Raw genomic sequence first — 25,694 nt, forward strand, 5'->3', positions numbered from 1 at the left:
CAAACCCGAGTAACGCCGGGCGATACTGCTAGTTTGAAATAAAAAAAAAAGAAATTCGGATTATAATGTAAAAATGGTTTTTAAAAGTTTGGCACAAGGCCAGCAATTTTGGGAAAGTGGATTTACAGTGACCTCAGAATTCAACTGGTACTAATTTTTATCGACTCCTAAAGGATTAGGGTCAAAGTCGATCACGGCGGAATTTGAACTCATAACGTAAAGACGGACGAAATGCTACTAAGCGTTTTGTTCGGAGTGCTAACGATTTTGTCAGCTCGCCTCCTGGGGTTATGATGATATAATAATGGCGTTTAAAACATTTGTTCGAGGACTAATGTTTATTCTGAATTTTGGTATGGAGAGTTATTTGTTACTAGGTCTAGCAGACCCATCTTGTACAGATGCACGAGAAACGAGTGACTTAACATAAGAGTGGAGGGAAATTAACAAAGGACACAATCCATTTTAAAACAATAGTTGAGCGAACACCAGTATGTTAGTTGCCGTCCCTCTGCGTTGAGCAAACTGAGTGAAAATAATCAAGAATGAAGTCAGACCCGAGGTTTATCTATTCTTACGAGGCGTCAAACACAACCTAGTCGTTATCCACCAACCGCATTCAAGAAATCTATTGAGGAGGCGATTGTGGTTGTCATGGAACATTTTTTATTGAAGTAGCTCAGTGAACCAAGATGGAATTGCAGTGAGAGGATACAGAATGACTTTTATCATAAACTAGCAGTATCGCCCGGCGTTGCTCGGGTTTGTAAGGGAAATAACTATATAAGCATTTTGAGAGAGTTATAGCCAAAAAATAGCAAAAAAATGCATTAAAAATGGAAAAAAAATGATGGTAAATTTTTTTAAAAATCGTTGACTCATCGTAGACATTTTTAGAGAGTTACTTCCCTTTTTTTAATAGCGAAAAAAATGCATTAAAATGGAAAAAAAATGATGGTAAATTTTTTTTTAAATCGTAGACTCATCGTAGACGCGCGCTAATACCCAGAAGGGCTCGATATGAATCACGACTATAAGATACCCGGTTTTGGTTAAACTGCACCGCAAAATGTGGGAGTAGTTAGGAATCTAAATCGTAGGAGACAGACACACAACTTCACTTTTATATATAAAGATGAAGAGAAACAAGCTGATTTGATGTCTCGGGGTGGGGGAGGCTATAAGATAGAGGAGTAGAGAGATCAGGGGTAAAGGTCAACTGGTTGTAATGGTGTCAGCTGAAAAAAATATAAAAATATTGAAAGTTTATGTTCATTGGGAATAAATCAAATCTTATTTAATTTATTATCGCTAGATTCAAATAGAGTGAAGTATAACATATTTAGATAAAATAAAATAAAATAAGATAAGATAAAGTGGAGTAAATAAATAAGCTGAATAAATAAAGCAGATAAAGTAAGTATATAAATTTAATTCAACTGGAGTTAAATTCTGACTATTATAAGTGAAGGCTGGAAATGTAATAAGTGGTCGCTAAAGGAGTTGTTACATATGTTGAGTTAAGAGAGAAGGATAAAGTAAAAGAAAATAAGGTAAGGCGAATATATTAATTGAAGTAAGCTTATGTCATGTCACATCTATGTTTCAGTGAAAGTAACGTGTAAGAGGGGATACACACACACACACACGGATACTTTATACATACATACATAAATACATACTTGATGACTTCCCCCTCGTTATCGAGTATGGCCATTGCACGAAGTTTAACTGTTACTGGTGCTGTGATCGAATGTGACGTTTTAGCCCAGCTAAAGATCTACAATATCTTGTACAGAATTGGCAGCTAAAACCTTTACCGGCAATAGCCGGCTGTAGTTGTAACTGGGCTTCATGTACCTTTGCATGTAGTTCAAGTCCTCCTGCCGAATTACACTCTCTTCCACATACCTGTCAGGCATGTGGAAATCCATCCATCCATCCATCCATCCATACATACATACATACATACATACAAAGGAATATGGTAGATTGAAATGCGTAGGAGAAGGGAGGTTCAACGGTCAGGTATGAAGAAGAATTGTCGTCTTAAATTTGTGTTCAAATCTAAAGATCTTTAAGAATCTACGCGCACACGAGGAGAACGCTTCATGTTTGTTTAATAATTGTTTTGGTTTATGTAACAGTATTTGTACAGATTCTTTCAAGCATAACCAACATGGAGCATTTTGGCTCCGGTATGGTGGACCCGAGTCAATAATGGACCAAGCAATATATAGTGTGGTATATCTTTTTCTTAAGGTAATAATTAAAAGTAATGAGAAGTAGATTTACTGTGTTTTTCATATTTGAAAGAATTTATATGTGCTGCGCATCGTTGCTCAAAATTAACAGCACTTGCAATATAAACCTTGGTCGGGTTTTGCTGTCCATCTAGGACCAAGCGTTAAATGTTCCGCAATAGGTTTGTAATAGACAGTTATCCAGTATTTTGAAGTTACAATTCGAGCTATTTAGTTCAGGATTCTTTCTATTTCTGTTGGTGTGACTAGAAAACCTATGAAAGGTTAAGTTAGGTCCGTTTGAATCGTTACCCTTCATAAATACTATTTATTCTATTCTGTTGTGTCATTTTCTTTTTGTACCTTATAAAATTTCCACTTTTTTCTTATTTTTATTTTCCTAAAATTTTCGTTGCGTCTTGCAACATTTTCAATAGTCTTGACTCTTAAAAATAAGAAAAGAAAGTGGAAATTTTACCGGTGAGTGTGTTACATTATAAGGCACAAAAAGAAAATGACTCTCCCCAGACACAACAGAATATGCTTCAACACACGAACCCACATAAAGAATCTTGCAAACGAAATCCCAAAACGAAATATTTTTTCTATATTATCCGTGTCATTATTATAAGTATTGGTGATAGAAAACGTAGGTGTTCGTTTCCCTTGAGAGATGGTTAAACCTGCACGGTTGCCGTGGTTGGGTGATGTAATCACTACCGTCGTAACTAGTACTACTGTTATTATGTTATTATTATTATTATTGTTACTACTACTACTACTACTACTACTACTACTTCTTCTTCTTCTACTACTACTACTACTACTACTACTACTACTACTACTACTACTACTACTGCTGCTGCTGCTGCTGCAACATAAGGAATATTCCCCTTCTTCAGTTGTCCCTGTTTCATCTACTCCGCGTTTCGAAGTCATATATATATTACCTGTGCTCTAATGTGTGTATAAATGTACAGTCACAACCTCACGTTCCAACCAGGCTCGGATCTACATCAGAAAAACGATGCTACCGATATCTTTCTCAAATAGGACTCCTTAATAGTCCACTTTCTTCGTCACCCACGTACACCTTATACCTTTCCAGTTCTATATTTAAAAGATGTACATTATTTACATTATTTACATTTGACGGATATTTGTCCTCATCTTGTTTGTTGTTAACACAACGTTTCGGCTGATACACACTCCAGTCTTCATCAGGTGTCTTGGGCAAATTTCGAACCTGAATAATAATAATAATAATAATAATAATAATAATAATAATAATAATAATAATAATAATAATAGTAATAATAATAATAATAATACTACCTTAGGAATGAAGACCCAGGCTCGAAATTTACTCAAGACACCCGATGAAGGCTGGAGGGTATATTGACCGAAACATTGTGTTAACAACAAACAAGATGAGGACAAATATCCGTCAACGGTAAATAACTTTATACCTTGTCTAGGTCTTTAAGTTTCGGTGGAAACCCCTTCAATGCAAATTATTGCATCTTTAAATTATGTTGCCCAGAGTCAATCGTTAAACGATGTCAAAAGGCTACGTCTCGACTGAATCGATTCCTCTATCTATATGCATATCTGTGTTTGTGCGTCTGTGCTTGTTCCCCCACCATCGATTCTCTGGTGTAATCTTTGCTTGAAGACATAAATTCTACAAGACCTTTGCTTATTATACTCTCTCTTAATATACTCTTTTACTTGTTTCAGTCATTTGACTGCGGCCATGCAGGAGCACCGCCTTTAGTCGAGCAAATCGACTCCGGGACTTATTCTTTGTAAGCCCAGTACTTATTCTATCAGTCTCTTTTGCCGAACCGCTAAGTTACGGGGACGTAAACACACCAGCATCGGTTGTCAAGCAATGCTAGGAGGACAAACACAGACACACAAACACACACACATACATATATATGTATATATATACATATATACGACAGGCTTCTTTCAGTTTCCGTCTACCAAATCCACTCACAAGGCTTTGGTCGGCCCGGGGCTATAGCAGAAAACACTTGCCCAAGATGCCACGCAGTGGGACTGAACCCGGAACCATGTGGCTGGTTAGCAAGCTACTTACCACACAGCCACTCCTGCGCCCATGTAAAATTATAAATTCTCATCGTCTTGGCTACAATTCTCTTTCACTCATTGTATCTTCATCTCTTACTAACCCCCACTCCCTTTCCACCACGCTACTTTGTACCCCACCCTTAATGGTTATTAACTGCTTTAATTTGTCTATAAATTAATACATTGACCTTGTCTTTGAACTTCTTTTGAACTGACAACAATATTTCTTCGGCCAGCTATCAACTTTATCATATTTATCTCTGGTTTTTGTCAAGTAATATCTTCACTTCGTGTCTCCCCTTAACCGTTCCTTCTTTTTCACTGTTTTCACCGCATCCTTCCACCCCACCACTTCTTCACTACCCCCCCCACTTTGTTCTCTGTAAACCGTCAAATTTTTAAACACAGCTCCAGGTAAATATACGTCTGAAGCCTGTCCGTGTTTATCTACCTTTCTATCTTTATAACAGCTCGATCAGGATTGGACCATCAGTTAACGTTCAATGAAGAGGCGCTGGCCTCGGATGAAGAGGCTGGAGTACATATTGATAAAAACTACTTAAAAATAATGACAGGAATATTAAATATATTTCGCCGTTTCTCAAGCTGAAGATGCCAATTTAGCAGTTTTGCAACTCCGTACGAGGTAAGTGAAGATTAACTTAGTGCATGCGATTTGAAAAAGACAGGGTGCGATCAAAGGAAGATAATCCACTGGACAGCAAAGAGGGTCAGGCTCTTAAAAGGGTCAAATTATTTCGTAGACCAAAACGGGAAGTGTAAAGAAAAAAAAAAAAACAGTAGGCGCAGGAGTGGCTGTGTGGTAAGTAGCTTGTTTACCAACCACATGGTTCAGGGTTCAGTCCCACTGCGTGGGATCTTGGGCAAGTGTCTTCTGCTATAGCCCCGGGCCGACCAATGCCTTGTGAGTGAATTTGGTAGACGGAAACTGAAAGAAGCCTGTCGTATATATGTATATATATATATGTATGTGTGTGTGTCAGTGTTTGTCCCCCTAGCATTGCTTGACAACTGATGCTGATGTGTTTACGTCCCTGTCACTTAGCGGTTCAGCAAAAGAGACCGATAGAATAAGTACTGGGCTTACAAAGAATAAGTCCCGGTGTCGATTTGCTCGACTAAAGGCGGTGCTCCAGCATGGCCGCAGTCAAATGACTGAAACAAGTAAAAGAGTAAAGAGTAAAGAGAGTAAAAAGGTGAGAACGTTATTGGAATTGCTAAGAAATATATTTTAGCGATAGAGGCGGCATTAAACCGCGAAGAAATATTTATTCCCACTGAAACGTGATTATTGGAATGATGGAAGATGGGATAGAGAAGAGGTATCGGTGTTTAGGTATTTGAGCATTCAAGTGATGTATAAAGAGTTGTTTGTCCCCTCTGTGTTTAGCCCCTTGTGGGTAGTAAAGAAATAGGTATTTCGTCTGCCGCTACGTTCTGAGTTCAAATTCCGCCGAGGTCGACTTTGCCTTTCATCCTTTCGGGGTCGATAAATTAAGTACCAGTTGCATACTGGGGTCGATCTAGTCGACTGGCCTCCTCCCCCAAAATTTCTGGTCTTGTGCCTAGAGTAGAAAAGATTATGTATGTATACGTGCAGAATGTATGTTTTGCTTTATGCATATATTCTCATGCATATTGTTGCATGTCAAGAAATGCTCATATTTATTTAAATTATAAACTTCTGGAAAGTTTTACAGATTTTTACAGTTCTAGTGATCGATTGGATCTGTAGACTTCGAATTATCATTCTCCTTTCTGGTTTAGGCAGTGTGTTACATATCCTAGGACCCCAATAATTACAAGTATAAACATGAACTTGTAATCTGGTCAGAGTAACTGCAGATTTCTCAATAGTTCAGCATAGGTGTTCTCTTTTTCACTGATCTTCAGCTTTATGTTAACACTCGCTGGGCAGCTAAATATTTAACCACAGTCCTCCATACACTACAAACATGCCAAAGACCACTATGGAGGCAGTTTGGGTCAACTTGACATCCGCATCTTATCCAAGCACCCAAAAGACTCAGACAAATACGGGAGTACGTCCTTATAAATGAAACTTACCCAATATTAAATAGGAAATATGCATAGTAGATATCATACCTCCACACAGGTAGAGTAGAATAGTTAGTGGGCTGTTATGTAGATAGATGTATGTATCTGTGTGTGTGTGTGGTGTGTGTGTGTGTGGTGTGTGTGTGTGTGTGTGTGTATGCATATGTATGCAAGCATATGGATATGGAAATAAACAGATCAACATACAGACGGATAGGTACATAGGTTGTAGGAACAGACAAGCACACATACGCAAATGGAGACCGAAACACGTGACCATATACACAGACACACTCTACTCCACACAAGGACACACATCGAGATACGAGTCCACACATATAGAGCTGCACATCCATACATACACACATGGTACATAGTTGCAACACACACACACACACACACAGACATGCACACACAAGGAGACGTAGGTGCTTACATATACAAACACACAAACACGGACATGCAAGCCCATGAATATGCCGGATACATACATACATACATACATACATACTACATACATACATACATACATACATACATACATACATACATACATACATACATACATACATACATACACACACACATACATACATACATACGTACATGCATGCATGCATAGGCACACACACACACAAACACACTGACCCACACACATGCGCACAAACAAACAAAAGGGAACGCAGTGTAAATAAGGGACAGAGTCAAAACTATTGAAAAGGTTGCCAGACGCAACGAAAATTTTAGGAAAATAAAAATAAGAAAAAAGTGGAAATTTTACCGGTGAGTGTGTTAAATTATAAGGTACAAAAAGAAAATGACTCTCCCCAGACACAACAGTATATATATATATATATATATATATATATATATATATACATACACACAGAAGATTATTCAAAAATAATGAACCGATTTCATTACGCAATATTTTAATTAGGAAAAGCAATAGAAAACTCCAGCTAAGTCACAAGTATTTACTCACAATCAACTTTTATTTCCTGTCTTACAAGGGTTCAATGTGGCCACCACTTGCAGCATGGGTAACATCAGTGCGATGAGAGAATTCCTCCCAGACGCGTATCAGGATATCGAAAGCAAGGTCATTATGGAAGTAAAGAATAAATTTGCTTTGCTTGAGGCGATTCCAGAAGGTATTGACATAGAAGGGAAATGGAGGAACTTCGATAAAGTATTCAACCAGACAGCCAGGGAAGTACTCTGTAGATCGTGATATGCTGATACGCGTCTGGGAGGAATTCTCTTATCGCATTGATGTTGCCCGTGCTGCAGGAAATAAAAGTTGATTGGGAGTAAATACTTGTGACTTAGCTGGAGTTTTCTATTGCTTTTCCTTATTAAAATATTGCACAATGAAATCGCTTCATTCTTTTTTAACAACCCTGTATATAATATATATATATATATATATATATATATATATATATATATATATATGTGTGTGTGTGTGTGTGTGTGTGTGTGTGTGTGTGATTAGGTTGTAAAGGTGGAAGAAATACATTGACAATGTAACAATTATCAACGTACTCTAATAATACGCTGACAGTTAACTATCATAAGATAAATGTAAAGTGAATACATCCATTTAGATTTAATTACTATAATTAGACCGAAAGCATTATAAAAATTTTCTGATTACGATGGCTAATTTAAGGAAAAGGCAGAAAATGCACGGTTATTAACAATGTCCACATTTTAAAGTCATTCTTTGTGTATACAGTTATTTGTAAACATAAACATTTACATAGGTTCTTATTTTATAAATACTTCAATCTCCGATAATTTGTTTTTAACAATGTCAGTTTTAACAATGTTAGTATATGACCTATTTCAGATTGAAGGGTTTATTAAGTATCACATGATATTTTCATGAATGCATATAACTGAATAACGTTTGTGCAGAGTGGATGAATACAAGAAAACTGCTATCTGCAACATGGAGGATACACCGAGCCATTTGGAGGGTTTAACGGAGGAACCACCTCATGAATTTGAAGGTTTGGGTATTATATTTTTTTTTTCATTTCATTTACTTTAATCTTATGTTTGAATGAGTTTACATATTTTATGTCGCTTTTTTTTGTAAGCTGTTATATAATACCACTTGTGTGACCGATTTATTGAAATATCTAAAGTAACAGTATTATTAACTGAGAAGACAAGTTTTATAGTAATATTCTACAGTTATATAAAGGCGGTGAGCTGGCAGAAACGTTAGCAAGCCGGGCGAAATGCTTAGCGGTATTTCGTCTGCCCTTACGCTCTGAGTTCAAATTCCGCCGAGGTCGACTTTGTCTTTCATCCTTTCAGGGTCGATAAATTAAGGACCAGTTACGCACTGGGGTCGATACAATCGACTTAATCCGTTTGTCTGTCCTTGTTTGTCCTCTCTGTGTTTAGCCCCTTGTGGGTATTAAAGAAATAGGTATTTCGTCGGCCGTTACGTTCTGAGCTCAAATTCCGCCGAAGTCGACTTTGCCTTTCATCCTTTCGGGGTCGATAAATTAAGTACCAGTTGCGCACTGGGGTCGATATAATCGACTGGCCCCCTCCCCACAAGGCATTAGAGCAGAATGGCTCTCCCCAGACACAATAAAGTACAATACAGTTTGTCCGCTATTTTACTGTTTCTGTCACATTCATTACTTTGAATGCGATACCAATATACAACAAAATATTACACTGAATGTTAAGCGGCTGATCTGTCTATGAAATAGCTGCGCTTTATACCCCTGAATGTTGTGTATACAATGAAGACCAAATACTATGTCGGTTATCTCATATTCGATTTATGCACACGCTACTTTTAATTACACACAGAATTCGGTGTGTGGAAAGAAAAGTGGGGTCTGGTACTCTGTCGATTATGATGAGATCGTTCCAGTTGATCAGATCAGCGGAACAATCTGCTCGTCCAATTAACGTGCAAGTGGTTGAGTGCTCCGCAGACACGCATATCTTTAACGTAGTTCTCAGAGAGAGAACCAGCGTCACGGAATGTAACAAGGCTGACATTTTTGAGTTACAGATACAACTCTTTTTTTTTGCCTGCTGAGTTACTGGAGCAACGTGAAATGAACTGCCACACACCCACTACTGCGCCTATGTATATATATATATATATATATATATATATATATATATATATATATATATATATATATTTGAATAAGGAAAAGCAATAGAATACTCCAGCTAAGTCACAAGTATTTACTCACAATCAACTTTTATTTACTGTCTTTAATGTGGCCACCACCTGCAGCACGGGCAACATCAATGCGATGAGAGAATTCCTCCCAGACGCGTATCAGCATATCAAAATATATATATATTCAAATATATATATATATATATATATATATATATATTATATATATATATATGTGTGTGTGTGTAATATAATATAATATAATATAATATAATGATAATGTATAATCCATCCATCCATTTATATATATATATATGAGACCCATACTTCGTCCACTGAGGTTGTGTCTTCAATTGCATGCATATTCCTCTGATATGAAAATATGGATATAGTACGGCATATTAATTACTGCTACGTTCCAACATAGCCGTGCCGTATCATGTTACAGCAGACAACTCTATACACAAAATGTCATCGCTTTCGTTCCATACTTCAGATTGTTTCGAGGGTTTGCTTTATCAACTTTTTCCAACAATAGTTTTGCAGCATATTCCCGACAGAAGAGAAGTGAATAGCATTTTCTCAAGAACACGAGCACGTATTTCTGTCTTGAAGTGACAAGTGTATAACAGAGATGGCTAAATATTTTCAAATATTTAGATATCCTCTTCTAATACTGAATCTTTCACTCAGTCTACGTGAGAGCACATGCTTTCAAGGTCCAAACGCAAGAATCAAGCGATTTCTAAAGAAATCCTCTATTTTATGATTCTCCACAAACTTTCAACAATCTTAAAGTCTTCAAAATAACCATAGAATTTCTACGTATAGTATTAGTTAGAGATTACTACGTATAGTATTAGTATTAGTTAGAGTATTAGTTATTAATCGAAATGTATGTGTATATATACATATTATTTTTAATTTTAGATTTATCAGATTCTCATATTACCGAAGAGATATTAAAGAAATGTTGTGGATATGGACCATTTCAAAAGAAACTCACTATCTTTGTTTTAATATATGCAATATTTGATGGCTTGTCAGTGTTGACTCTCGTATTTATAAGGGAGCCTATTCCTTTTGGTTGTTATCCAACAAATTTCAATAAATCCTTGATACCACCAAATATCGCATTAGAGAAATTCTTAGATAATATTACTGTTGAAGAGGACAAATGCTCTGTGTATAATCTGGATATAGAAGGAGGCTTTTATGCCCTTCCCACTAGCAACATGACAAAGGGGCCATGCAACAATGGTCGAAAGTTCTACACTAAATTTGGTCTGTCATCTATAATGTCTGAGGTAAGTAGTTCGAATTTCATTGTTTAAAAAATATTTTTCTTTTAGAATAATAAATATGTGTCGTGTTAATTTCAACAAAGCAGTAACTTTCCCGTTCAGTGACTCCTGTACACATTTATGCAGAATGTCTGGTTCCTGATTCTAATAAGATTTCAACAAAATTGGTTCAAAAGCTTACCAAATCGAATATGCATGCATAGCAGGAGAAAGACGAGATTTGTAAAGTTTTGTGCTGGAAATTTTCTAACTTTAAACACAAAAGACCACTAATAACTGGATCAAGAAAAGTTTTAATATTTCCTATGACCGAGGTAACTACACACACACACACACACACACACACACACACACAGAGTATGGATGCATATATATATATTAGTTTTCATGCAAAATTAAGCTCATTATACAGGACTTTATAATAGTGTTTAACAAGCAACTGTATTATTATTCTGTGTGTCTGGGGAGAGTCATTCTCTTTTTGTAACACACTCATCGGTAAAATTTCAACATTTTTTTCTTATTTTTATTCTCCTAAAATTTTTGTTGCGTGTTGCAACCTTTTCAATGGTTTTGACTCTATTGAGAGTCAAAACTATTGAAAAAGTTGCAAGACGCAAAAAAATTTTAGAAAATAAAAATAAGAAAAAAGTGGAAATTTTACCTGTGAATGTGTTAAATAATAAGGCACTAAAAGAGAATGACTCTCCCTAGACACACAAAATATGCTTCAACACACGAACTCATATAAAGAATCTTGCAAACCAAATCCAAAAATGAAATGTATTATTATTGCTTATTCCCTATTATTTTTTTTCCAGTTTGATTTGGCTTGTGAAAGAGAATGGATGAACAACTTCGCAATATCTGTAATGTTTGGTGGTGTCCTTGTTGGAGGTTTCGTTTTTGGTTTAATTTCCGACAAGTAAGTTAAATTTGAACCTTCCATAATAATGTACTATGAAATTAACACATTACATTTTAGTGAAGAACTAGATTAAACTTTTAGAATTAGCATCTAAACTTTTGATTAAAAGATTGGACATAAGTAAAATCTGAATCCGTAAAAAGAACAAGGCAGCTGATTGGTTTTCTATGTACTATTTAATGCCGGCATTTATCTCCCAGAGTATCGATCATTCCACTATAAAAATAAGGCGGTGAGCTGGCAGAAACGTTAGCACGCCGGGCGAAATGCGAAACGGTATTTCGTCTGGCATTACGTTCTGAGAATTAAGTACCAGTCACACACAGGGGTCGATGGAATCGACTTAATCCCTTTGTCTGTCCTTGTTTGTTCCCTTTATGTTTAGCCCCTTGTAGGCAATAAAGAAATAAGAATCGTTAGCACGCCGGTAAAAATGCTTAGCGGTATTTCGGCTGTCTTTACGTTTTGGGTTTAAATTCCGTCGAGGTCGACTTATCCCTTCTTCCTTTCTAGTTCGATAAAACAAGTACCAGTTACGTACTGGGGTCGATGTAATCAACTTACTCCGTCCCCCGAAATTAGTGGCCTTGAAACAAAATTTGAAACTAATATTCTGCTAGTTGCATTTAGTGAAAAGGTGTAAGAAAAGTATCGCAGTAAACAAGACCTCGTGGCTGAAGAAAGAAGTATTTCTTCTCTTTCTTTTTCGATAGGCTGTTTCTTTTATATCTGGTTGTATACATTTTGTCTGCTTTGATTCTTAGATCCAGCAGATAGCTTTGAGAGACCGAAGTCTCGTATCAGTTCAAATAGGTCGTTCTTCGTTTATGGAAAACTGTATTGTAGTAAAAAAAAAACAACAAAAAAAAAACTTGGTTCTTACTTTCACTTCTACCATATGAGCAGGCATAGGAGTAAATAATGGTAGGGAAATTTTTTTGCAATGTGTTACATGTTTCTTTGCAGATTCCAAATCAGGATATTCTCATGTTCGTTTTTCATAACGACTCAAGTCTTTCATATTAACAAGACAAAACTAACAACCACAGTCGTTCTTTTTTGTGGCTTTCGTCACACCCCAGGTACCCCTTTGTTTCAATTTTCCTTTACCTTTTTGCCCAGTCCCAAAGGAACTCTACATAGACTTCATATAACTTATAGAATACATATGACTTATCATGATGTCCAAACTTTTCTCCAAAATAAGAAAGATGCACTTGTTTCACACAGTCAATGATATTTTCCATATGCTTTCCTATAGCATATTCACCACAGAAGTAGGAAAATACGTTTAGATTGTTCATACAGGTTCTTCGCGATGAACTCTTATTTACTTCATTAACTTCCTGAAAATAATAAAAACTATATTATTAAATCTGAGCGACAAATTAAACTTAAGTTTGCAATGTGGTAAGCAGCTTGCTTACCAACCACATGGTTCCGGGTTCAGTCCCACTGCGTGGTATCTTGGGCAAGTGTCTTCTGCTATAGCCCCGGGCCGACCAAAGCCTTGTGAGTGGATTTGGTAGACGGAAACTCATAGAAGCCCGTCGTATATATGTATATGTATATATATATGTATGTGTGTTTGTGTGTCTGTGCTTGTCCCCCTAGCATTGCTTGATAACCGATGCTGGTGTGTTTATGTCCCCGTTACTTAGCGGTTCGGCAAAAGAGAACGATAGAATAAGTACTGGGCTTACAAAAGAATAAGTCCCGGGGTCGAGTTGCTCGATTAAAGGCGATGCTCCAGCATAGCCGCAGTCAAATGACTGAAACAAGTAAAAGAGTAAATAATAATGTAGAAGAGTAAAATATGTTGATAAACATCCTGTTACGTTGTGTGATATATATATATATATAATGTTGAACAGTTAATCCCAACACATTTTTTCTCTCGCCGTTTTTTTATCCCTCACAATCCTTTCTGTCGAAGAGCGTAGGCTCGAAATCTTTTCCATTCTTCCCGAACGTTAAACTAATACACCTGCTTGTTGTTTCTTCACTTGTCTTCGCCTTTTGTTTTCTGTAAATCTTAATGACATACATACATACATACATACATACATACATGCATACATACATGCATACATACATACCTACCTATCTATCTATCTATCTATCTATATATATATATATATATATATATATATATATATATATATATATATATATATATATATATATATATAATATATATATATATATATATATATATATATATAATATATATATATATATATATTCTTTACTCATTTACTTGTTTCAGTCTTTTGACTGCGGCCATGCTGGAAAACAACCTTTAGTCGAATAAATCGACCCCAGAACTTATTCTTTGTAAGCCTAGTGCTTATTTTAACGGCTCTTTTGCTGAACCGCTATGTTGCGGGGACGTATATATATATATAAATTAGGGTATCTGAGAGATACCACCATGCTGAAATAGCAGTCAAAACCCTGACCCTAAAACCAACCACAAAAAAGATTTTACTGGCTAATTCTGGCGCGATATGAACATTTAAGGTGGTTTTAGGGTCAGGGTTTTGACTTCTATTTCAGCATGGTGGTATCTTTCAGATACCTTAATTTATAGTTTTAAATAAGTATTAGCTTTGTATGGTATTTATTCCCATTCTGGCCACTTGATAAGATCGATGTTTAAATATCAATATTATCCTTATTTTAACCGCCTCTTTTCAAGATAAAGCAGTTCTTTTATTTTTCCATCATTTACACCATTGGAACCAATTTTATAACCCTTTCTATTAATCCTCATTTACCCTTGTTACTTTTGCTTTGTGTCTCTTACAGAAAATTAAACACCAACAACAAAATGCAGAAGCAATATTTAGACCCAATGTTTTTATATTTTACAGATTCGGCCGCTTCAAAACGTTCTTAATTGGAGAAATGGTATTCATGGTTGCCCTTTTAATCCGAATACATTCACCAAATTATGCTGTATTTGCAATCATGTACTTCATGGAAGGATTTGGTGAGGCAGGCACATATCCGGTAATATACACCCTTCGTAAGTGGTTCAAAATCCTTATATGCAAAGACGATTTGGTTTTGTTTCATCAGATGAACGTCAATGTTGCTGGCGTATTCAGTAGCTATTGTGGTGTTTGGGCTGAGATCTTTTATGAAGTGATTAGGGATAATTTATAAAACCATTGGTCTATCATTGTTATCGAGATTTCCAGCTGCAAAGAAGCTTTACAGACAAGCAGTGCTGACAACAGCGCCTTAGTGAGATTCACGGAGACAAAACAGTTCTCTCCTCTTTTATTCTGGATCCGGTTGTGTCCTTTGTAAGGACCATCCAACGGCAGATATATTTCTTCAAGTTTATCACAACGGTATAGCAAAGTCTTTTGAAAGGCCCGAGGAGACAGCTTTTCTCTTGATGTAGCCCCCAACTCTTATAAAATTCCAAACGTAACAATTGAAAGCATAAGATTGCGGTGGTGGTGGAAGAGGAGGAGAAATGCCTCCCTCACTTGTTGAAATTTCGAGAAGCGAATATAGTCAATTAAATCTACCACGATCCTTGATTGATACATAGTTTATCGATTTACCGACCCGAGAAGAAACGCCGAATAATGTAAGAATTGAACCCCAAAGCTAAAGAATATTTAACACTTGTCTTTCTAAAGTAATTTTTTTCCAAACGTCCTTGCTTATTTTAAGACTTTTCGTTAGCCATTGTGAGTCAAAGAAAGCTGTTGTCTCATAAGTCCCAAATTTGGAATGTGTACCATTTGATGCACAGAACAGACAAAGGGTTAACTATCTTTCTTGTCCGACACTTTACTGATTCTACCATCGACTGCTATGCCCTAAAAAATTATCGCTTTTAATTTGATGGAAGGTCACATATTCTAACCCAAATATGTTACCGATTCTTATTCAGTTAGTCGACACAGGTATGATTTGAACTTAGAACTTTTTGATAAAATATGTATAACCCTCACCAAATATTTTAGAAAGCCTTCTATCGAAATTGCAAATCAGCTGCCAAATTTTGGCATAAGGCATTGAGAGAGTGGACTATCAATGAAATAGGTATTTTATTGACTTCCGGGAAGGCGAGTGTCGATTTTGGAGGGATTAAAATTGTTGAAGTTGTAACTAAATTCCACAAGGCTTATAATACGATGTTGCTCTACCGCAATGCATTTATAGACTGTTGCTCTACCGATTCTCGTATCTACACTCTTCGATGAAAGAAAACATATGTTATGATATTTGAATTTTTACTAATGTTGTGTAACAAACCCAAATATATGATATTATCAAGAAATTCCATTATGATACATTTTCTCTATTGCAGTGCTAGAATGTGTAACAAAAAACCATCGAATGCCTTTGAATTTTCTTATTCATGGATGCTTTGCTCTTGGAGAAATGCTTGTTTCTGGAATGGCGTATGTGTTTCATGAATGGAAGGATTTACTGTTTGTTACAGGTTTCCCACACCTTCTGCTGTTTATTATAGCACTCATGTAGGTATACCTAAGCAAATTGTAATATTAATCTGTTCGGATATTAAAATAACCTTGATATAAGTTCAAAGTTTATTGTATAAATGTATGTAATCATATTTCTATGTGAAATGATTTTCTCGTGTATTCAGTTAAGGGACGACGAAATTGCGTTCCATACGAACACAGACGCGCAAAGACACATCAGCTGGTTTTGAAACCACATACTATTTGCTTGCAATTTGCTACAGTCACACATACATTTACAATTAGATCGAAAAATACTCGCACTTCACGTGCATGTATCTGTGACAGTAAGTACAGCAAGAATATATGTAGAACCAGTTACTCATGCACACACACACACACACACACACACACACACACAACACACACACACACACACACACACACACACACACACACACACACATTCAATTGTGCGTGAGCGTGTGTGTGTAGGTACGAACATATATATATATATATATATATATATACTTGTACCTGTAAACATGCGCTCATACAGAGGACAGGGTACCAAATGAGAACTGTGTTACAGAAAAACTAAGCATTATTCAATCAACAGATAACATCCTAAACATTAGGTATGAGACCTTCTCTCTCTGCATACACAAGCAATATTTACACTCAAATACTTCAAAGAAGAGCCACCGTCTGCGACGGTAATCCCACTACGATACTCCCTTTCCTGAACGAGAAATCTGAACACACATAGCACATAAACTCCACACACAGAAGAAATATGTCCGAATGAGGAACTACCCTAGCACACAAGTATAAGAACACCACACCCAGAACAAAAACAAAATAATCCAAACAAATTGACCACATAACAAACATTCAAAAGATGCCACCCAAGAGTAACGTCCCTTAATTCATTGTTTTATTCACGTGAATTCACGAAAATAATTTTATAGTAATATACAGCATATCATAATGACCTACAAGTGTTTTCGCTACAGCGACTACTCACTGTTGCAAATGCAACCTTGCATTATTGTCGGTGCAGCTTCATCAGGGTCCGTCTATTTGGTCATCCTCGAAGTGAACTGAGGGAAGCACATTCTTGTTAGTGTTCTGTTGGAGTTGGGGTGAGGGTTGTTATTTATAGGTATGTGCTGCTGACCTAAAATCCACACCAGTCACTGTCCGTAGCTAGGGCTTGGTCTAAAATATGTGAAGGTCGGGATTAGTGTTTTTGTAAGGTTCTTTGTTCCTTTTAATAGTTGTGTTTTTGATTTCGTGTGGAGTGCTTGTATAGAAGAGTTGTTTATATTCATTTTTTTGGTTGAGCTGCTCATGGAGTAGGGTATTTGTTTTTATTATTAATGATAATTATTAAATATTTTTTATGTTTAGGTTATATTATTCTATTTGTTATATGAAGCTCAGTTGTTACTGGAGCGTTGGCTATCTAGAATTATCCCTATGTCTCTTAAAGGTTCAAACATCTAAGGGCTTGTCTGTATTAATTAATGTGTGTTTTGATGTAAATATTTGGTAAAGTTCGTCTACGCAAAAGTCGCATCTATTTCCCCCTACTCGACAAAGTTTACCAGTGCTAATTAGTTCCCGGTCGATAGAATAGCCATTGTTTTTGCTTCAAAATGATCAAATTAGTTTGCTCAGATTTGTATTATTTATTTTTTCCCATCTCTAAAAGAATTTAAATGATTGACTAGTCTCTTTTTGAAAATAATTAAAAAAAGAGCGGGCCCCTATATAAAAGCATTCTCTTCCCTCCGAGATAACTTTGCATCTATAGACCAGATTTTTAATTTGACAACATGAGTCCAACGGGCATACTTTGTCTCTCGCACAATTGCATAGACCTGTTTGTCTATTTCTATTTATTGTCATTGATTTCACTAAAAGTCTCTCCTATTCTCACTTCCTACCTCCTGGTTTTATTTCTGAATTCTCTATGAATATTAGTTTTAGTTCTGCTCTTACTATCGGTTCGTCCTTCTATTTCTCTGCCGGTGAAAGAATTTGTTAGGGTTGTTTCCCTTTGACTGCTGGTTCTTCTGTTACCATTCCTCCTTCCAGTGCGCACTACTATGGTCTCGGCGCTTAGGCCACTTCCTTTCTTTGTTTATTTCTCCCCTATGATTCAGATTCGGATTACTAGGTTCTCCTTTGATGAGTTCCTTATTTTTGTGTGATGTACTGTTGCATAAGTTATTTTTGTATAAGTTTTTTGCATTATTTACCGCAATTATGTGTGCCAAGTTTCGGGTATTAGAGAAGGCGATGCTTACATTATGTGCATTAAATTTTTTTATAGTAGCTGCTAGTTTTAGGAAAATGTTTTTCTATCGCCGTCTAGAACAGTCTAGGGAAATTATGTTTCACGAATCGAACGATATACCACAATGTGGTCCTAGAATTATTATTTGTTTTGATATTTCAAGGTATTGTCCGGTTTGTAGTGCTAGTGTGATTTATGTTTCCGCAGTGTCTGCCCTGGTGCGCAGGTCGCTTACTATGGCATTTCTTAGTTACGTTCTGAGAGAGAGAGAGAGAGAGAGAGAGAGAGAGAGAGAGAGAGTGTGTGTATGTGTGTGTGTGTTTATGATGGTCTTCCTCATTTCCAATGTACGGCATAGTAAGGCTTCCGCTGTTGTTTCGGCTATTTACATCCGTATGGAGTTCATTCTCGCTCGAATCTTTGTCATTCTCTCCAGAGCTTATCCCTCCTTGGTTATGCCCTATCTTCTTATTCTTCTCTGCTTTTACTTGTTTCTTTATCTTTATATGGGGGTTTAGTGGGTTGTACTGGCTATTTTGTGTGTTATAATTAGGGTCTGAATAGCTTACCTTACTAAATGCATCCACCTTGTTTTGATTCCCCGTGTTCAATACTAATTTTTCTTTATATTCTGCTTTCTCTAGCGCTAATTAACAGTAATCCTCGTGTAACTTAAATACTTCCTCATTGGCTCATAGATTCGATATGCGGGTTGCAATGTTTACAACCATGGATTGGGTTATGCACCTGGGCTGATTACTATTTTTGTGAATATATTTAAGATTTTTATTGGGTTTATGGTATGGTTTATATATTCCAGTGCTTAGGTCTAGCGTAACGTCTAAAAATTATAGGTCTTTATAATATGCAGTATAAAACTATAAAATAAATTTTGTGGACGTACAAAATATTAATATATATATATATATATATATATATATTATATATTATATATATATATATATATATATATATATATATATTATATATATATATATATATATATATATATATATATTTCGGAATGGTCATATTGCCAGTTTAGCCAATAAAAACACACGCACTATATATTTGGTGTTATTTTGCTTCAGTGATATTTATTTTTTACATTAATCTTAATCTTATTGGCTAAACTGGCAATATGACCATTCCGAAATATAACAATATCTGTTTCAACACACGACTTCACATAAAAAATCTTGCACAACAAATATTTAAACGTATATATATATATTATATATACTCCAGATAATCTTTACCGTCCAGCAAAGTGTACCGAAGAATTCACGGAGTGACTTGCAACAAATTGTAGTCAGAGACGATAAATGTTAAATACTGACCGTAGTGGTTAACCGTTTATTGGAACTTAAATGAGAGCTAATACAGTATCCACCCGGATAATATATCCCTTCAAACTCGCTCTCTCTCTCTCTCTCTCTCCTCTCTCTCTCTCTCACACATACACACACATCGCTTAGACATTGTGAGACTAATAATCTAGCGTAGAACTCAATATACTATATACTACATAATGAAGCATTAGTCGAATACAAAGCAGTAATAAGAAAATAAGATGACAAAGTGCACTTCATATTCAAGGCTCCGATGAAGCAATAAGATGTTACTCAAGCACTCAACTATGAATCTACAGTGTCTTATAGCGGAAACAACTGTAAGCTAATGAAGTTCATAAGATAATCGTCTATTCCTTTGTTGTCTTATTTCTCATACTTATATACACACGCACACATGCATGCATATACACACACATACACACATACATACATACATACATACATACATACATACATACATACATACATACATACATACACTTCAACTTATGCGCACGCGTCCACATCCACACGCCTATACACGAACACAAACACACACACACACACACATACACACACACGTGCGTATGTGTATTTGTCGGAGGAGTTGAAAATAGACATTTCACTAAAGGTATACAAGTGCATATTGTTCTACCCTTTTTTTTGCATCACTTTTTTTATATAATTTTATCAAGTTTCGTGTCATTCCAAGTGATTTATGAAGAAAGTTTACTTTACATATAACTATGCTTACAATATATTGAAACATTGACCTATCATCTAGTTCTGTATATGGAGTTGAAATGAATAGGTGGAAAACAAACCAGTTTCTAGCAGCTAACAATTTCACAATATACATATTACAGTACTTAGATATGTCGATTACCGTTCAAATATTTATAGCTAAATTCATTAATTTCTTTAACTTGATCGTAAATTGTATTATATTGTTATCATTTCAAAACTTCATTTTTCACTCCCAAAAGAAATACTAGATTATCGTCAGTAAAATGTTTTTTTTTACATTCACAGATATCTTCCAGAATCTCCTCGATGGCAGCTTTATAAAGGGAGGTTTGAGGAAGCTGAAAAAACTTTTAACAAGATAGCAAGAACGAATAAAAGAGGCACCGTGAACACTGGGCATATTCTTCATGAATTTCGAAGAGAAGCAGAAAGTAAAATTAAGTTTAATGTTGACGTAATGGAAAATATAAATGTTGGAAAGAAGGCAAAACACAGATTAAAAAAAAAGTCCCGCACAGCAATTGATTTATTAAAAAAGCCTCGAAGAGCAATCCTTTCAGTAATAATTTGGTTTAACTGGTAAATATTTGATTGTGTTACAATATAAAAAGACTTTTCTGGAAACCGCCATTTACGTACTTAGAACTATAGATTTGTCAATGGTTCTAATCTCATCATTAGTTAGTTTTCAATATTATTTATATTGTAGGTTTGTCAACAGTTTAATTTACTACGGAGTGACACTAAACTCTGTTGATATGTCCGGAAACCAGTATATAAACTATTTGATGATGGTAGCAATAGAGATTCCAGCCAACATTATTGGATTCCTAACGTTTCGCTGGTTTGGTCATCGTACGCCGATCATTTTCTTCATGGTATTTGGTGGAATTAACTGTATAGTCTCAAACTTTGTGCCAAAAGGTAATAATTTTCCCAATTATTGGTACTTATTCTATCGGCTCCTCTGTCGAACTGCTAAGTTAAGGGGGTATAAGCAATCAAACACAACTTATCAAAAATGAAGATACCAGTACAAAAGCACACTCGCACGCACACACACACACACACACACACAGACAGACAACACACACACACACACACACACACACACACGCACGCACATAAACATTAAGAGTTTTCCACATAGTTTCCATTTGTTAAATTTGCTCGCAAGGGATTGATAAAAACCAGAGCTATAGTAGAAGACATTAGAAGACACTCAAGGTTTCGCGCAGTGGGACTAAAACCGAAACTTCTTAACCAAAACAGTTATGCCTGTGTTTATTAATATTTGAAAAATTGACGTATTTTCGTTTTCATTATATTTCTTTGCAGCTAATTCTTGGTTTCCCCTCATATTAGCTGTTCTCGGAAAGCTGGGTGCAACCGCGTCATTTGATGGCATTTATCTGGCGTCAACAGAAGTGTTTCCAACAGTTGTACGGTAGGTAGAAGAGTTGGACGTTCCAAACAGAATATCACATTAGTTAATCTCTAATATACTTAAGGATTTTCACATACAAACTCATACACACGTACAGTATGTATGTGTGTATGTATGTATGTATGTATGTGTGTATGTATGTATGTATGTATGTATGTATGTATGTATGTTTGTAGCATGTATATTTGTAAGTATATGTGTGTATGCATATATAAAATTTGGTATAAGATAAAAATCTCAGATATTTGTCTTAAACATTCAAACAAGCAATTCATAATTCAGATGTATGACATAAGATATTATTCCATTCAAATAACCACATATCTATATGAAGCCACAGAGGATAAAAATATAGAAATATAAGAGTATAAAAATAAAAAAAATATAAGGAGTACCTGAAAGTAGAAAATATAGTTAGAATAGATTAAAGGAGGAGATAGAAAGGATCAGTCGAAACCTACGGCCGTTTCAGAAAAGTTTTAAGGGGCTGTAGGAAATAATCCAAATTCAACTCCCTGTATAAAAACATTTCTTTAAAACTTTTCTGAAACGGCCGAAGGTTTGGACTGATCCTTTCAATCGCCTCCTTTAATCTATTCTAACTGTATTTCCTACTTTAATGGCACTCCTTATATTTTTTATGTTTATATTCTTATATTTCTATATTTTCATCATCTATGTCTTAATATAAATATGTGGTTATTTGATTGGAATAATTTCTCATGTCATAATCTGAATTATGAATTTGCTCATTTCAGATAAATATCTGAAATTTTTATCTTATTAATCTTTTATTAATCTTTAGCTCATATACGAGCAATAAAACTGGAGTTTTATCTCCATTAAAATTCTCGATTATATATATATATATATATATATATATATATATATATATATATATATATATATATATATATATATATATATATATGCATATTTGTAAGTATGTGTGTATGTGTGTGTGAAGGTGTGCGATCTAGTGGTTTGGGTGTTGGACTGACGATCGCAAGATCACGGTTTCTGTTTTTGAGCAAAATACTTCATTTCACTTTGTTCTGCAGTCACTTCGACATCTGACGCCTGGCACACCGTGTCTCTATGCAGCCATGTTGATTTGACGAAGTGAGCAAGCTCATATACAGCACACATATTTAATCATTATAAATAAATCACCCGCTCAGGTTTTCTGCAAGAAATTGCGAAAGCCTCAAATAAAGAGAGTCCACGATGTATATATTTGTACGTATGATTGTCTGTATGTATTCATGAGTACACACACACACATGTATATACTGCCTTGAGCCATCATAACATACAGCGTATCTTGGATACCTTTAGATCCGGTGAAGTGCATTTCTTTCCAGATCCGATCACATGATTTCTTTCAGAAAGAGAGACAGAAGCCGGAAAGAAAAAGCGAAAGAAACAGACATCGTATTTGATTCGGACTTAAACTAGAAGTTGTGTTTCTCTAAAACAAAACAAAAAACAAAAACAATAACAAAAAATCTATAACCATGCATTATATATATTTTAATTTTATCATATTTCAGCAACAGTGGCGTGGGTACGTCTACATCGTTTGCTCGGCTTGGCAGCCTTATTGCACCATTAGTTCTTGAACTCACCATATACAGTTCCTGGTTACCTCTCACTGTCTATGGAGTCTTGGGTATTCTTGGCGGACTACTCATCCTATCACTTCCTGACATGAAAGATATTTGTTTACCTCAAACATTTGAAGATATGGATTATCTGTAGAGTTGTGTCATCGTATCTTAAGATGAGTAAAGTGTGAAGAATATTCCGTGAAATGCATAAAATTCATTATATTTGTATATTTGTTATTTAGTTATTTATTACATTTATATTGATGTCTTTCCATGGAACAAATTAAAACATGTGCAGGTTATAATCTGTTCAATTCTCATTCCATTATATTACAGGTATTAATATTATTATCGCAAGGCGGCGAGCTGGCAGAAACGTTATCAAGCCGGGTAAAATACTTAGCGGTATTTCGTCTGCCGCTACGTTCTGAGTTCAAATTCCGCCGTGGTCGACTTTGCCATTCATCCTTTCGGGGTCGATAAATTAAGTACCAGTCACGCACTGGGGTCGGTGTAATCGACTTAATCCGTTTGTCTGTCCTTGTTTTTCTCCACTGTGAGTAGTAAAGAAATAGGCATTTCGTCTACCGCTACGTTCTAAGTTCAAATTCCGCCGAGGTCGACTTTGCCTTTCATCCTTTCGGGGTCGATAAATTAAGTACCATTTGCGTACTGGGGTCGATCTAATCTACTGGCCCCCTCCCACCCAAATTTTGGGCCTTGTGCCTAGAGTAGAAAAGAATAATATTATTTTCGTCATATGTATAGTGAACAGCAAGAATAACCACAGTGGCATATATATTCATTCATAAAGTAATGCGGCAGATCAGATTCGAACCTGAATAAAGTAATTGCTGCTGTGTTTCTTCACTCTAGAACAATTTCTCCTAACAGACGCGTGCCTGTTCATGGCATACTCGATTCGTTAGCGCAAGGGGACATTGGGACATTCAATGTTTCGACACCGTTGCGTCTCCTCAGCGAAAGCCATTGCATTCTAATGATTCTGCCAACAGTTTGCGGTTCTCGTTTATAAATTCAGCAGACAAATTATGATCTGCGCTGACATCTGCCAACCGATATTAAATCATGTGTTGGTTCATTCTAAATACGTTCCGGCAGATTCGAACGTATATATGCTTATCACTGTTATGTTATCGATCCGACTCTTGCTGTTTCCTGTACACATGGCAACTTCTTTAAAGGCAAGTTGTTCTCTCATAACGAAATACAGAAGCGATTAGTACATTCAGGTTTGTACCTGCAGGAACTTATAGACAATGATTATATGTGTCATTGTATTTTATTATTATTATCGCCAAAATAAGCTGACGGTAGCCAACTGGTCTCTACAGACGGCCGAGGACACAAGAACGATGGAATCCCCACATCGCTATGCTCCTTCGTCGACGTTTTGTCAAAGGTAAGTAACGATAGATTTGGGGAAATACGATTGCAGGTAAGATATGCTTGTGGGAGAAGGGAGAAAGGTTCAATATGATGGAGGGAATTATTTCTTTCAGATTTTTGGTGTGGATGGTGTTTTTTTTTTATAAGTGTGTGCAGAACGGAAGTAGAAGTCTTTCTGAGAGGAGTTGATGCTTGGTTATAGAGTGATGCACAGTTTATAGGGCGATTTTCAAGTTTAGCAAGGGACCATAATGCTCTGGTGCAATACGATAGTAGGAATAGGGAAGCAGACGAGATAAATATTATCCATATCTTCAGACGAGTTTCATTGATATGCTATATATGCAATACATAATTTCCTACACCAGCTGGAGCAAACATAGTTAAGATCTCGGCACCAAAAATATTGCGCATAAGATGCTTGAAAGAAGTTTCTGTGATAGTAAGAGAAACAAGGAAAATAAAATGGTGCGAATACGATAGATGAAGCGAGTTGTCCAGTGATTTATTTTTTCCACTTCTGAAATTTTTTCCGGATGTCGTTGTAACTGAATGTGCACTACT

At 35.8% G+C, this 25,694-nt stretch overlaps 1 protein-coding gene across 4 annotated transcripts; it reads left to right on the top strand.

The window, feature by feature from the left end:
* Positions 1 to 1,433: 1,433 nt before the first annotated feature.
* On the top strand, positions 1,434 to 23,948 carry LOC115218605 (organic cation transporter protein-like). 4 transcript variants are annotated; one of them, XM_029788504.2, is made up of 11 exons: positions 1,434 to 1,553; positions 4,814 to 4,989; positions 8,278 to 8,440; positions 10,522 to 10,898; positions 11,717 to 11,820; positions 14,700 to 14,854; positions 16,160 to 16,331; positions 20,949 to 21,242; positions 21,373 to 21,587; positions 22,002 to 22,110; positions 23,664 to 23,948. In XM_029788504.2, exons 3-11 carry the CDS (start codon positions 8,380 to 8,382, stop codon positions 23,869 to 23,871), a joined length of 1,695 nt encoding a protein of 564 aa, XP_029644364.1. In that variant the 5' UTR covers positions 1,434 to 1,553; positions 4,814 to 4,989; positions 8,278 to 8,379; the 3' UTR covers positions 23,872 to 23,948. The 4 variants fall into 4 exon arrangements, with proteins under 4 accessions (XP_029644364.1, XP_036364377.1, XP_029644365.1 ...); XM_036508484.1 differs by having other exon boundaries at positions 8,285 to 8,440; XM_029788505.2 differs by having other exon boundaries at positions 8,346 to 8,440.
* Positions 23,949 to 25,694: the final 1,746 nt, after the last annotated feature.

This window comes from Octopus sinensis, linkage group LG13, assembly GCF_006345805.1.
Source record: "Octopus sinensis linkage group LG13, ASM634580v1, whole genome shotgun sequence".
Lineage (NCBI taxonomy): Eukaryota > Metazoa > Mollusca > Cephalopoda > Octopoda > Octopodidae > Octopus > Octopus sinensis.

Bases quoted from the DNA above. Each gene is read 5' to 3' on its own strand.
- LOC115218605 (XM_029788504.2), top strand. From the start codon at position 8,380: ATGGAGGATACACCGAGCCATTTGGAGGGTTTAACGGAGGAACCACCT. The intron at 8,441-10,521 runs GTTTGGGTATTA...TTTTAATTTTAG, and splicing joins ACCACCTCATGAATTTGAAG to ATTTATCAGATTCTCATATT. The intron at 21,588-22,001 runs GTAATAATTTTC...ATTTCTTTGCAG, and splicing joins CTCAAACTTTGTGCCAAAAG to CTAATTCTTGGTTTCCCCTC.